This window comes from Pelodiscus sinensis, chromosome 19 (assembly GCF_049634645.1).
Source record: "Pelodiscus sinensis isolate JC-2024 chromosome 19, ASM4963464v1, whole genome shotgun sequence".
In the NCBI taxonomy this organism is placed as follows: Eukaryota; Metazoa; Chordata; order Testudines; family Trionychidae; genus Pelodiscus; species Pelodiscus sinensis.
Window position 1 is genome coordinate 7,241,989 of NC_134729.1, and position 15,088 is coordinate 7,257,076.

The following is a 15,088-nucleotide window of genomic DNA, read 5'->3' on the forward strand; positions in this document are numbered from 1 at the left end:
TGACGAAGGGGGGTCTATAAGACCATGCCTGGAGCGGAGACAGTGAACAGGAAAGTGACATTTACCCTCTCACAGAACACGAGACCCAAGGGTCCACCAATGGAATTGACAAGCAGCAGGTATAAAACGAACCCAAGGAGCCTGGAATTCGTTGCCAGGGGAAGGTTGTGAAGGTCACATGAATAACTGGGTTCAAAGAATACTTAAATTCATGGTGGGTAGGTGCATCAGGGGCTATTAGGCCAGGTTGTCAGGGTGTGCTGGGTGTCCCCGAAGCACTGCCTGCCAGCAGGTGGGACTGGACAATGGGATGGGTCACTCGAAACTGCCCTGCTCTGTTCATTGACTCTGAAGCATCTGGCACCTGGCACGAGTCACTGCTGGCGCCAGGATACTGAGCTGGCTGGGTCATTGGTCCGGCCTAGTGCAGCTCTTCAGGACTCCTTGGCTCTATTTGCCAGCCTGGGAGGGGCGTGGTGCCTAGTGGATAGGGCAGGGGCTGCTGTGGGGTCAGTCAGACATCTCTTTTACGGATCACACAGGGCGTTAACCATAGGACTTTGCCTCTGATCCCCTGGCCATTTCTGAGTGCCATTGTGGTCTAGGCCAGGCCTCTCCTCTCCAGCCAGCTGAGGCCCCTGTTCCCTTGGCAGCTGCTCTGGCTGGGCCTGGGACCAAGCTCAGAGCTGGCTGCACTGAAAGCCTCCTGGCTGCCATGGAGTCACAGCTGGGACAGGGCCTCCCCTCCATGGGATACTAGTGCCCTGGAGCTGCAAGGGGCAGGCCGAGAGCAGGGCCCTGGGAGCCGGGGGCATGTCTGTGCCTGGTGGTCAGTGCTGAGGAGGGGGCTGCCAGAGAGCCCAAAACAGCAGAGACAATGCTCCCTTGCCTCGGCACCACGGGATGGAGGACCCCTCCCAGTGAGACCAATGGAGGCTCCTCCCCCAGGACAAGGGGGCCTTGCCTTCCTGTTATTCTCAGTGCAGGCTGCTGGGGGCTGGACACATCCTCAGCCAGGCCTGCCTCCCGCCAGCCCCCCGCCCCTGCAGCCAGGGGGTGGGACCTGACTGGCCTTTAGAGGGAAACGACAAGCACTTTGAGACACGGCACAGGCCTCAGCCAGTGGCTCCCTGCATGTCCCCCCAGCCAGCGCACTATGCAGGTGGCTCTGCACTGCTCTGTGCCTCATGGCCCGGGGGCCTGCTGGAATGTGGGCGGGGGGCTAGGGAGCAGGCATGACAGGTTCCCCAGGGGCCTCCAGCTTTCCCCCCCCCAGCCGCTGTCCCCGCTCCCGTCAGCTGCTCGGCACCGCCCCCCACATAGCCATCTATCTGGGAAGGAGCTGGAGAGCCACTAAGGCTGAGCCCCCCTGCAGACTGGCCAGGCGAGCAGAATGACCAGGAACACAGCGGCCCCTGCAGCCCTGAGCCTCACTTTGCTTCTCCGGCTTTTATTTTTAACACGCTCCTTCTCAGGAATGAACGGCGGGAATTTCAAAACTAACCAAACCCTTTACTGCCCAGCATGTGCTTGGCCTGTGCAGCTCCCTGCACCTGAGGATGTTAAGAGGGGCTAATCCACTAATCGTGTAGTCGATAAAAGTGTTCTCAACTACACGATTAGTCGATAAGAGAAGGCTGCTGCGGCTCGGCCGTTTAAATGTAGCAAGAGCCGGGCATGCAGGCAGCGCAGCTCCTACTACATTTAAACTGCAGAGGCACAGTGGGGGTAGCTCCTGGACCCGGCTCATGCCAGGTCCAGCAGCCTCCCCTGTCCTCCCAATAGAGGCAGCAACGCAGGGTTGTAGGAGCAGGCAGCACTGCGGAGACAGTGCTGGGGGAACCAGCTTTTAATTTGGCTCCCCCCAGTACCAGTTCCTGCTTCCTCCCCCCACTTGCTGCCTCTGTATCAGCAAGGGCAGCAAGGACGGGGGGGGGGGGAAGCGAGTAGTTGAGTAGTCGACGCGACAACTTGCTTCCACCTCTCCCTGCAACACAGGCACCTGCTGTCCTTGGACTGTGCGACTCCAGAGGGACCGGACACTCCTGCGGCTCACAAGAACAGCCAGGCTTTGGGAAGGGTTAACCCTCCTGCTTCACTGGCCACTCAAGAGCAGGATGAGACCTGCACAGATTATCCTCTGCCTGCTGCAGCGGGCTTCTTCCCCCTTCCTTTGCAGCCTCTGGCACCGGAGAGCTGGGAGACCGGGCAGGATGGGCCCAGTGTCCCCCCCGCACTGCACCCCAGCGCAGGGTGCAATGAGCAGCAGGCACCAACAGGAGAAGATCAGTTTATTGATTGACATGACAGGCTCGGTGCTCTGGACGGACAAAGCGGCAGTGATTTGCAGAGGGCTGAGTGCAGGTGACGACAGACACTCCGGGCAGGGCTCAGCCTCCTGCACCGCCGCACAGGGGCAATGTATGCTCACCTCTCAGGCTTGCCCTGGGGTCAGCCGAGCCCGGCCCAGCTTGGCCCCACCGGTCCTGAGACCTGGCTGAGGGCGGCAGGAGCCCGGTAGGGCGAAAGGCCCTGTGCGCACCCAGGGAGAGGAGGAAGTGCAGAGGTTTTGCTGCAGGGGGTTCCTGTGTGGCTGGGGAGAAAGGGGTGTCCCTGGGCTCCTCAGGGCTCGTCCACACCAGCACAAAGGTGTCTTTATCCCAGGACTGGGACATGCTTGACAGGGTGTGTCAGGTTGGGGAGGGAGGCCGGGGGCAGCCTGACAGAAGGCTCAGCCATTGCCTCATTCCCCCTGTGGCCTCATGCAGAGTGCGAGGCTCTGTGCTGTGCTGTGCTGTGCTGTGCTGGGCAGTGCAAGGAGGAGCTCTCTGGACACTGCATGGAACTACAAATCCGTGCCCGGCCCTGCCAATCCTGCCCAGGGTCATTGTGCTTGCTGTGAAAGGCCCCATGTGTGCCAGGCTGCTCCATCTGCCATGAGCCAGGAAGGGCTGGTGGGGCCCTGGGGCCAGATTGCAGCCTCTCCTTCCCACCCCAGGGCACCTGCTCTACATCAATAAAAAAACCCAAAATCACAAACACCCAAACAGCCATTGAAATCTTAGAAAACAATCATCAAGTGCCCCCTCCAAACTCAGTGATCTTCCTTCTTCCTTCCTCCCTGCTGCGTCGCCCTGCCTCTGTCCTCGAAACACCACTCACACCTGGATGGCACGCCACCTACAGGAGGGTCAATACACAACAGATGTTGGCGTTGGGAATGGGACCCACTCTATGAACTCACAAAAGCAAGGGAACGAAAAGCCATGTTGCTTCCCAATTCATCCTGCTGCTCCTTCACCTGCAGGCACATGCCCTCCCATTGCCATGGCTCCTGTAACCTTAACTCTGCCCATTTTTGCACTGTGTGCACAACTGTTCCCTGGACAATGCTTCTCCAGCACATAGTATGGGGAGGGTTGGGACATGCACTGGCTGTGCTGATAGGGTGATTCAGTGCATACTTCAGAGCAGAAGGGATGAAGGGAGGATGGCATCACTAGGGGCAGAGTTAAGGCTGTCATGGGTGATAGGGAGATATCCAGCCTGAGTCAGATAATGCCTCCCCTTACTGCCCAGAGGATGAGCCCCAAGACCCAGACTGAGTTAAGATTTTGACTTCAGGGCTGTTGGGACTGTCCGGGGGGTGGGGGGCGGCATATGAGCCGTGGGACCTGTCCCCTCTCTCCCTCATAGGCACCACATGGAGCTGAGAGGAACCAAACAACCTTGTTGATTTAAAAGTGGCTTCTTGGGGCAGCAGCACTCCCAGTGACCACATGCATTATGAACGGGACCCTTGGGGTGCTCACTCTCACTCCTGCTTCCAAATGGCCAGTCCAAAGTTCCTGTGTCCAGGGAGCAACATCAGCTGCAGCCAGGTGGGAAGCTGTGAGCCCAAGCCCAGGGCAGTCAGTCCAGCCCAGCCCTGCCACGTTACCATGTCCTGGGCTCACATGGCCCATGGGATTCCCAAGATCATTCCCTTTCCTCCTCTCTATCCACTGTGCTCCGCCCTGAGCCACACCGCTCCAAGTGCCTGTCTGTTCACAGCCTGAAGATCCTGGTGCATCGCCTGTCCCCCCACACCAACGCTCCCTCTAATCATTTCCATCCATGTGCAGAATAATTTGATGTGCATGGGCACGTGTGAATGTGCACCAGCAGTAGAAAGAAGAAACCCAGCTGTAGGCACTTGCTAATCAGCTGGGCAGGATTGGAATCTCTGCTGAGTGGCCACACAAGCACCCAGCTTACAGGGAACACCGCTGCACCATCAAGTCAGCATCTTTCTGCTCTGCCTGTGCTGCCAGCATCTGTGTCCTTTCTCGGAATTCTTATCAGCATGTTGGTACTTAAGGGTCAGATGGATCGACTAGTCTGTCTAAACCATCCCCTCTCTGCACATGGAAGCAGCACGCCCTGTTGTAGCTTGTGTCTGCTCAGGTCACCTTAATATATGGAGATATACCTAGCTCATAGAGCTGGAAGTCAAGTCCAGTCCAGTCCCCTGCTTTCGTAGGAGGAGCAGGTTCCATCCCTGACAGATTTGCCCCAGATCCCTAAATGCCCCCTCCCCCAAGGATTGAACGCACACCCATGGATGTCACAGGCCAATGCTCAAACCACAGAGCTATCCCTGCCCCCCACCTGCTCCCGCCTCCCAGGGATTCCTACCTAGTCACTGGCAGGAGCCGGCTTGCCTGAGGAATCCGTTGGCCGTCTGTGTACGTGCTGCTTCTCCGAGCACCGTCCTGGCCTTCCATCGCCTTCGCTTCTTGCACAAGCCCCTGTCGATTCGTCCTCTGCACAAAACAGGCCCAAGGAGCCCTATGTGAGGGTCTTCCCCTTGCAGGGTGTTCCCAACATGGGCTTGCACCTTGGGACAGGCCGCCCCCCGATGCAGCCTGCTCCAGGGACCTTCGCCCTGCAGGACATGTGGCAGCCTGCCCTAGGGCCACCTTCTTCCCGAGCAGAGAGAGGCTGCCACGGAGACTGACTGAGTGGAGCTTGTGGTGACTTTTGGTGGGGCGAGCGCTGCTCTCACGAGTGCCAAGGGATTCTGGGTGCCCCGCACAAGCACCCTGAGCCAGATCTCCCCCAGCTGGGCACTGGTGCCAAGACAGAGGACGGGGGACTTGCACCTCCCCTATCCAGCATGTCCCCGTACACAGGCTAGGGGGCATTTCAGTGCTGCCCATGACCTCATGGGGCATTGCAGATTGGAAGGGAAAATGCAGGCACCCAGCCAGAACCACTGCGGGGCCCCCAACCAGAGTTCTGAGCCCCCCTCGGTCATTCAAGAAGGGAAAAACCCACAGCCACTTCCAGCCACAGCCCTTTAGCTCAAGTGAGGGCCAGGCCTTTAATGCTAGAAATCCCAGGCGAGCGGCGGAGGAGCAGGGTGCAGGGACACATTCCTGTGGGCTGCTTTAGGGAAGCCGTGTGTAGCTGATGCAGTGTTGTTCCCAGCACGAGAGTCGGGGGAGGAGAGGGACCTCATTGATTGTCCCAGCTTTGCTGGGGAAAGAGACAAGCTTTGGAGCCACACCGAGATTTTTGTCATTGAATCCTAGAACTGGAAGGGACCTCGAGAGACCATCGAGTCCAGTCCCCTGCCCTCATGGCAGGACCAAGCATCGTCTAGATCATCCCCGACAGGTGTCTGTCCAACCTGCTCTTAACTATCTCCAGTGATGGAGATTCCACAATCTCCCTAGGCAATTTATTCCAGTGTTTAACCACCCTGACAGGAAGTTTTTCCTGATGTTCAACCTAAACCTCCCTTGCCACAGTTTACGCCCATTGCTCCTTGTTCTATCCTCCGAGGCCAAGGAGAACAATATTTCTCCTTCCTTGTAACACCCTTTTAGAGACTAGAAAACTGCTCTCATGTCCCCTCTCAGTCTTCTCTTTTCTAAACAGGCCCAGTTCTTTCAGTCTTCCCTCATAGATCATGTTCTCTAGGCCTCTTCATGCAAAACCTACAGCCTTGTCTTCCCCACTGTGATGATCAACAACCCCACAACACACCTTTCAAGATCCATGGGTCCTCGCACGTGCCTGTTACAACATGTGGGGCACCCCATCCACTCTGCTAAATGCCCCATAACAGTGATACGGATAACCAGACATTCACCTTGAACTCACCCAGGAAAATGATGAGACAAAACCACCACAGCGCCTGAGAGTGAGCCCGCCACACCTGACCTCTCAGTCCCCATCCTCAAAGGAAACCTGCCCAACTCCTTCAAAGGACGACCCTGGGAGCTCACATTCACATTCACAACTAACTCACATAAGAACATAAGAATGGCCGTACTGGGTCAGACCAAAGGTCCATCTAGCCCAGTATCCTGTCTGCCGAGTGGCCAGCACCAGGTGCCCTAGAGGGAGTGGACCGAAGACAATGATCAAGCAATTTGTCTCCTGTCATCCTTCCCCAGTGTCTGACAGACAGAGGCCAGGGACACCATTTCTATCCCCTGGCTAATAGCCTTTTATGGACCTAACCTCCATGAAACTATCTAGCTTCTCTTTACACAATTACAGTTATCAGCAGGGCCTCTTTTTTGGCGCCTGTGTTACTGAATCAAAGTCTTGCTCATTAGATTGCAGGCCTGTTGCTGTTTTCATGTTACAGGCCTCTATTTAGGCCTGCTGACTCCATGTTATTGACCCTCAACTTACTACATTGGACACTAAATACCATGGACTGAATGAGACACTGGATTCATGGCTCACTGCAACAATCTCTAACCCACAGACAACTCTCTCATTGAAGCTGCTTTTCCCCTTCCTCCTGCCTGCCCCACCATGGCACTTCATCTTGAATGGTCCCTTGAAATCTGTCTTCACTGTCACTAAACAATCAGCTCCACCTTGTATCTAGCTGGGACACTGAGTACTTTCCCCAGGCCTGAAAGACAGCACTGTGCTTCTCTCTGTCCGTAACCCCGAGCGGTCCCACTTTGTCTCCCTGTGCACAGCTTGTGAGTTCTGTTTGACTTCGGAAACTCCCTGGGAATCCGGCTGCGAGGCTGCAGCCTCACTGTGAAAGGTGGGGGGTGTTTGCCCTCTGTGGTGCCACTTGTCTCCACACGCAGCTGACCAGCGGCACCACGCCAATGAAGGGGGGTTGTTAAACGTGGGCACCTCCCAGAGCTCCGGGGGCAATTTAAAGGGCCTAGCACTCCATCTGCTGCCACTATTGCAGTAGCAGCAGTGGTGGCCAGGACCCCCAGGCCCTTTTAAATTGCCAGACCCTGGGGCAGCTGTCTCCACCCCTCCTTGACAGCCCGAGCCAGGCTGTTGATGGAAGAATAGCTAGATAAGGAAAGCACAGACAGAGAAAAAGAGCCCCGCAGCGCACAGATCTCAAAGTCCTTTGCAGACATTAGCTGTCAGTTCCATGGCAAGTAGGGTATGAGCATCTCCCTGGCATACAGAAGGGGAAACTGAGGCATAGAGAGGGGCTGAAATCTGCTCAAAGTCACACAGAGCCAGGGAGAGAATCCAGGTTTTCTGTCTCCCACTCCTGCAGCAGGAGAGCCTGTGGTGTTCCATGCAGCTGTTTTGCACTTTTAGATGAGTGAGCGAGCGAGCGAGCGAGAAGCTGGGAAGCTGGTTCTCATCTGGCTGCGTCAGTTGCGCTGGAGTCAGCGATGTGCGTGTCCCACTTTGCAGGCTGCCAGCAGGAGGACTTGGTACATATTTGATGAGGGGGTTTGGAGGTATTTTTAAAAGGCTGCTCCAGTGAGTGATTCATCAGGGAGGGAAGGGATCGCACCTTTTCCCCAACTGCATCACGGCACCGATTCCCAGCTGCTCTACCATGCGCTTGCCCAAATCACCAAATGGGCAAGCCATTCCTGAGCCTGGTGGCCAGGGTCCATCACTCCATTGATCAGCTGCGTTGGCATCTTCCCCCTGTGGCTGCATCTTCCCCCTGTGTCCACTAGAGGCCAGTGTTCTCACAGTTGCTGCAGATCCTTTCTTATCTCCATCAGACCCAAGCCCTACACCCTCCACCTCGTTCCCACAGCCTCTCCAAGACACGGCTTCACTTAGCCCACCGGGGCAAGGAAGCGGGGCACCATGGGTGAGGCCAGCATGGGGTATGGGGCAGAAGAAAGGGGGTTTGCTCCACACAGCGGTTGGGGCTTGTGGGTCAGAACTAAGGTTATTGTGTGATGTGCGCAGGTGACTTTCCACACTGAAAGCCCTGCTGCTAAGCGAAAGCTGTTGTCAGAGCAATGGGCACTGTGGTTACTCCCTCCGCTGTTCCTTCCCAAGGCTCTGAGGGCTCAGCCGGGCTGAGAACTGTGTGCTTTGTAGGAGAGCTTTGCGGGAGTATTTACAGTAGCTGCCTTCTTGCTGCACAGGGTGGGGAAACGAGGGGAGGGGACAGTCCCAGATGAGCTGACCTCATGGCTAAAGGGAGTCGCACCCTTTTGTGCATCAGTTCCCCTCCTGTAGCGTGGGGTGGAGAGCCCCGCCCATCTCTCCATGGGGCTGGGAGGGTAATTGCCTTAAAGCAGGTGAGGTATCTAGGTACCACAGTGATGGCACCTGAGACAGGAACTTGCAAGCTCAGGGGCACAAGCAAAGTTCAATGCCACATTTAAGCAGTCACAGGCCTGATCTTCCTGGGAGCAGACATTGGCCAGAGCAGGCGGGGCTCTACCCCGAATGCCCCACAGCCAGAGGCTGCTGCCTGTCCCAGGATCTGGGGCCCAAGGTTGGGGTTGGAGGCCGGATGAGCTGCAGGTTCTGCCTTGGGACCCAGCTCCCCTGGTCTGCTTGTGGCAGCGGCATTGACACCAGCGTGTGCACAGTGGGCTGCACGTTACCCCTGCCTCGCACTGGTGTGAGTGAGGCACAAGGTGTCAGTGGAGAAAGGTGGAACCAGGCCTGGCACAGAGCAGGGCAGATAGAGGGGCCGGAGCCGACCCACCCTGCAGGGGAAGGACTCTGTCCAGTGAGGGCGTGTCTATGTTATACTCACGCCCGTCTGGCTCAGTGTGGTTGCCCTCCGGAGACTCCAGCCTGGTCTTGGTCCGGACATGGGGGCAGGTCCCCCCAGGGCTGTGACTGGGGTCTGTGTTACCGTGGTGGCAGCACCCGGGGCTGTGTGGGTCCTGGCTCCCCACGCTGGCATCCTCCTCCTCCCGCTCCTGCTTGCACAGGTGGTGCTCCACCATCATCTGCAGTTCTGCGGGAGAGAGAAATGCCAGGTGAGCCCTTGGGGCCAAAGGGGGAGCTCCTGGCCGCTGGGGGTCATCAGACCCCTGGACTCCTGCACTGTGTCTCTCCAATGGGGCACAGTACGGGCAGCGCTGGTTCACCATGGCTCAGAGCTTATCCTGATAGCTCCCAGGCCTGACGCCAGGGCTGAGCCACCCCGGGCAGATCCCCCCAAACCTGGGGCCCGTTCCCAGCACTGCCACCCACGCCCATTCCTAGCATGTCTGTCCAGCGCCGATCCTCTCCGCTCAGAGGAGAAAGGATGCGACTGGAGGGAATGTGAGAACAGACCGAGACAGTGGGCGGACGGGCGGGCGAAGGAAGCAGGAGAGGACAGAAGCATTTCCTGGAGACAACCAGCTGCATGTCCTCGTGCTCCCCAGACCAGCATGAAGTGGAGGACGTGCCACGGTACCTTTCATGGTGGGCGTCGTGCGGGGGACCTTCTTCCGCTGCCTGGGGGACATGGACAGCCCCGACTGCAAAGGGAGGAAAGGCCAGGTCACCGCAGGACACTGCACGGCACAAGAACCCTACAGCCACCCGAGCCGGAGGCACTGGGGCTGCTTGGGTTGTTTGCAGGGGCTGGCATCCAGCAGGCACAAAACAGGGCACATTGCCCCCCACCCCACTCCGGTCCCCCCACTGAACAGGGCCCCATCTACAGAGCCTCTACCCCCTCCCTCCTTGCAGTCACTTCCCCATCACGTCCCCACGCGCTCACAGCGAGGCACTTGCTCATTCACACCCCCTAACTCTACCCCCAAACCTGCTCCTCCACACTCAGACTCCCCCTCTTGCTCCCTACACCTGTGTTCTCCGGGGATGGCAGCCCCTTGGCTCGCTGGGCCCTGGGCTGAGGCGAGGCTGAGCCCACTGATGGAGCCGCTCTGCCCTGCTGCTCCAGCACAAGACTCAGGCATGTGCCTGCCAGGAAATGCAAGGCCCGTAGGAGTCATGCTGCACTGGGCTTGCCTGACGGGCACTTGCCTGCCAGCCCCTCCCAACCCACCAGAGGAGGGTGAGTGAGACAAGAGGCACCTACCTTCAGCAGTGGGTTGGGGAGACGGTCCTCGTCGATTTCTGGGGGGGGGGGGAGCGAGGAGAAAAAGAGTGGGGTGGGGGAGGGAGAAGAGGAGCAAGAAGTTAACAGAGAGAAGGCACCAGGAGCTGATCACATCCAGTGCAGGCTGGCACAAGGGGGGGGCGGTCTCTCATCCCCATGGGCAGAGCCAGCTCTGGGGATCCTCAGCAGCTGCTTTAGAACACGGTGTTCAAAGCGTTAACCCTCCTTCCACTGCCCACACTCACCCTCTGCCTGTCCAGAGCAGCCCTAGCTGGGGACCTCAAAACGCTTTGGAAACATGGACCAACATCATCGCAGCCTCCCAGTGCGGGAGGGGGCAGGGCAGGGGCTCAGCCCTGGTCCGCAAGGGGGCTGGGATATTTGCTCAGATACTCGTCCTGCCTCCTCAAGCAGCCAGAGGCTGGGCCCGACTGAGCATGTCTCTCATGTGCCATTCCCAGCACTGCAAAATGCCCCCCTCCCATTCAGCATGGAGGCACTCTGTGCCCCCCTGGCACTGGGCAGGGGGCAGTGGGTCAGGCCCTAGCCCTGCCCGGGAGTCACTGTTTGTCACTGGTGAAATGCACTAGCTCCATCCCAGGGAGCAAGCCATCTCCCAGCACAGCAATGGAGTCTCTGTGCCAGGGCACCACACCCCAGGCTGGTGTTGGGAACACGGCACAGTAGGCCCGATGCTGCCAGACTCACCCTGACCCGCAGTGGGGCAGCTCCAGTTGCTGATGATTTGCAGCAGCGTGGCTGAGATCAGGGTCAGGCCCAGCCTGCTGGGTTTATCTGTTCCCAGTTTTTCCCTGGTGGGGTTGGTTTTGTTCCGCTGGGCAGCCTGGGTGAGTGGCCCCTTTTCCTTCCTAGAGCACGTGTGCGTGTATGTCAGTGTGTGCACGCTCTTCGTACAGTGTGCCCACAAAATGGGTATATTTGTTGGATGGTCTGTGTGGGGTGTGTGCTAAGTGCATGTGGAGAGCAGGCTGCTGCAAAGCAGGGAAGGTAGGTGTGTGTGTGTGTGCGTGTGCGTGTGCATGTGCGTAGGCACGCACATAAGAGAGAAAGAGAGGGAGATTCCGTGGGCTCTCTGCCTGTGTCTTGCCACCTCCCCCGCAGGACTGGGCTGGGATGCTGTCACCATGACAATTTCTGCTCCAACAAACTAAAAAAATCCCCCAGTTTTAAAACACTTGCCCACTCAGCAATGGGTACCCGACCTGTAGCATCGCAGTTGCCTGGGAAACAAAATAGGGTGTTGCCATGGTAACCAGAATTCCACTGACCACCAAATTCCCTCAGCCACTGAGAGGCTTGTGGGCCTCAGGAGGGCCTCAATGGAAGAGCTGTTGGTTTTCTCTCCTTTCAAGCCCTCATCCCTCCCCTCACGCTGCTCTGAAGCACTGGGAGAAAGAAAGAATGACATTGTGGTATTGCAGCCTCCACTATAGCAACGGTGGATTCTCCATCACAGGCAATTTTTAAATCCAGATTGGATTGTTGTCTAGAAGTTCTCCTTTCATTCCAACAAGGATTAATTCACAGAAGGTCTCTGGCCTGTGGCAAACAGGAAGCCAAACTAGATTATCACAATGGCCCCTTCTGGACTTAGAATCTATGAAGGTCTCATGGCTTGTCTAGACTTAAAATGCTACAGCAGCACAGCTGCATACCTATGGTGACAGGAACAGCCCTCCTCCTCCTCAAGAGGTGGTACCTAGCTGGATGGATGTAGTTAAACCAACCTAATTGTCTAGTGCAGACCTGACTTAGAATCATGGAATCATATCATCAAGTCCAGTCCCCTGCCCTCACGGCAGGACCAAGCACTGTCTAGACCAGGGGTCTCCAAACTTTTCTGCCCGAGGGCCGCATTAACTATCAAACAGCAGTTCGGGGGCCGACTACACACTTGAGGTCCAAATAAAAAACAATCAAAACATGGGCTACCTGCTGTCCCGTGCGCGCGCTGGGGCCTCGCGCAGCCGCCTGCGAATCCGTTTCTCCCGCTGACACCAATGCTCGGACTCAAGCTCAGGGATAATCTCGCCGGCACGCGGAAGAAGGCGGGGCCAGACAAAAAGGTCTCCACGGGCCGGATGAGAGGGCCTCGCGGGCCGCATCCGGCCCGCGGGCCGTAGTTTGGAGACCCCTGGTCTAGACCATCCCTGACAGATGTCTATCTAACCTGCTCTTAAATATTTCCAACGATGGAGATTCCACAACCTCCCTAGGCAATTTATTCCATTGTTTAACCACCTTGACAGGTAGGAAGTTTTTCCTACTGTCCAACCTAAATCTCCCATGCTGCAACTTAAAAATATTGCTTCTTGTCCTGTCATCAGAGGCCAAGGAGAACAATTTTTCTCTCTCCTCCTTGTCATACCCTTTTAGATACTTGAAATCCGCTATCATGTCCCCTCTCAGTCTTTTCTTTTCTAAACTAAACATGCCCAGTTCTTTCAGTCTTCCCTCATACGCCATGTTTTCTAGACTTTTAATCATTTTTGTTGCTCTTCTCTGGACCCTTTCCAGTTTCTCCACATCTTTCTTGAAATGTGGTGCCCAGAACTGGACACAATACTCCCATTGAGGCCTAATCAGTGCAGAGTACAGTGGAAGAATGACTTCTTGGCTGTGTCTACACTGGCATGAATTTCTGGAAATGCTTAAAACAGAATAGTTTTCGTTATAAGTATTTCCGGAAAAAGAGCGTCTACATTGGCAGGCTGCTTTTCCGTAAAAGCCCTGTTTCCAGAAAAGCATCTGTGGCCAATGTAGACGCGCTTTTCCGGAAAAGAGCCCCGATCGTCATTTTCGCGATCGGGGCTTTTTTCCGGAAAAGACTACTGGGCTGTCTACACTGGCCCTTTTCCGGAACAGTGTTCCGGAATAAGGACTTATGCCCGAGCGGGAGCAGCGTAGCTTTTCCGGAATAGCAGCTGATTTTGTACAGTAGAGCGTCGTTGCTTTTCCGGAAATTCAAGGGCCAGTGTAGACAGCTCGCAGCTTATTCCAGAAAAGCGGCTGATTTTCCGGAATAAGTGGCCCAGTGTAGAGACAGCCCCTGTGTCTTCCTCACAACACTCCTGTTAATACATCCTAGAACCATGATTTATTTTTTGCAACAGTGTCACACTGTTGACTCATGTTTAATTTGTGGTCCACTATGACCCCTAAATCCCTTTCAGCAGTACTCCTTCCTAGACAATCACTTCCCATTCTGTATGTGTGAAACTGATTGTTCCTTCCTAAGTGGAGTATTTTGCATTTGTCCTTATTAAACTTCAACTTGTTTACCGCAGACCATTTCTCTAGTTTGTCCAGATCATTTTGAATTTTGTCCCTATCCTCCAAAGCACTTGCAACCCCTGCCACCTTGGTATCATCTGCAAACTTAATAAGCACATTCTCTATGCCATCATCTAAATCACTGATGAAGATATTGAACAGAACCATTCCCAAAACAGACTCCTGCAGAACCCCACTAGTTATGCCCTTCCAGCATGATTGTGAACCGTTAATAACTACTCTCTGAGAATGGATATCCAGGCAGTTATGTAGTCACCTTATCATAGCCTCATCTAGGTTGCATTTCCCTAGTTTATTGATAATAAGGTCATGCTTATTAAAATGTCTTACTAAAGTCTAGGTATGCCACCTCCACCGCTTCTCCCTTATCCACGACACTTGATATCCCATCAAAGAAAGCTATCAGATTGGTTTGACTTGAGTTGTTCTTTACAAATCCATGCTGGCTGTTACCTGTCACCTTATTATCTTCCGGATGTTTGCAGATTGATTCCTTATTTACTTGTTCCATCATCTTCTCTGGCATAGAAATTAAACTGACTGTTCTGTAGTTTCCTGGGTTGTTCTTATTTCCCTTTTTACAGATGGGCACGATATTTGCTCTTTTCCAGTCTTCTGGAATCATTCCCGACTACCATGACTTTTCAAAGATGATAGCTAATGGCTCAGATACCTCCTTTATCAGCTCCCTGAGTATTCTAGGGTGCATTTCATCAGGCCCTGATGACTTGAAGACATCTAACTTTTCTAAGTAATTTTTAACTTGTTCTTTTATTTTAACTTCTAAACCTACCCCATTTCCATTAGCATTCATTATGTTAGGCATGCTGTCACCATCCATCTTCTTGACAAAAACCGAAACAAAGAAGTCGTTAAGCAGCTCTGCCATTTCCAAGTTTCCTGTTATTGATTCTCCGTCTTCACTGAGCAATGGGCCTACACTTTCCTAGGTCTTCCTCTTGCTCTGAATATACTTGTAGAACATCTTCTTGTTACCTTTTACATCTCTAGCTAGATTTAGCTTGTTTTGTGCTTTTGTCTTTCTAATCTTGCCCCTGCATACCTGTGTTGTTTGCTTATACTCATCCCTTGTAATTTGACCTAGCTTCCACTTTTCATACAACTCCTTTTTGATTTTTCAGAAAATGGGGCCTCTGTCGCTGCTGTTTGATGTTCTCAGAGCTAACCTGAGCAAAGTACAGCATGAGATGGGAGGCAAATCCACTTGTCTGAGCAAATTAGACCTGATCCAAGTGATCCTGCTCCTGTCGCTTAATCCCAGCTTCTGACAAACAGAGGCTAGGGTAAGCATTCCTACCTCTCCTGGCTAATGGCCATTGATGGATCTAACTGCCATGAATTTATCTAGTTCTTTTTTGAACCCTGTTAAAGTCTTGGTCTTCACAACATCATCTGGCAAGGACAGTGAAGGTGGCTCACTGGAAGGCGGCTCACTGGACG

General features: G+C 54.8%; 1 protein-coding gene across 1 annotated transcript in view; it reads right to left on the reverse strand.

Annotated features, from left to right (window-relative positions):
- Positions 1-2,276: 2,276 nt before the first annotated feature.
- The window catches only part of PPP1R1A (protein phosphatase 1 regulatory inhibitor subunit 1A), a 58,797-nt gene continuing 45,985 nt past the window's right edge, over positions 2,277-15,088 (reverse strand). Inside the window, exons 3-7 of the mRNA XM_075902083.1 lie at positions 10,292-10,329; positions 9,662-9,725; positions 9,008-9,214; positions 4,678-4,805; positions 2,277-3,180 (exon numbers count right to left, since the gene is read on the reverse strand). Of these exons, the coding sequence (XP_075758198.1) occupies positions 4,678-4,805; positions 9,008-9,214; positions 9,662-9,725; positions 10,292-10,329 (437 nt within the window). The 3' untranslated portion in view covers positions 2,277-3,180. The remainder of the gene's footprint in view (positions 3,181-4,677; positions 4,806-9,007; positions 9,215-9,661; positions 9,726-10,291; positions 10,330-15,088) is intronic.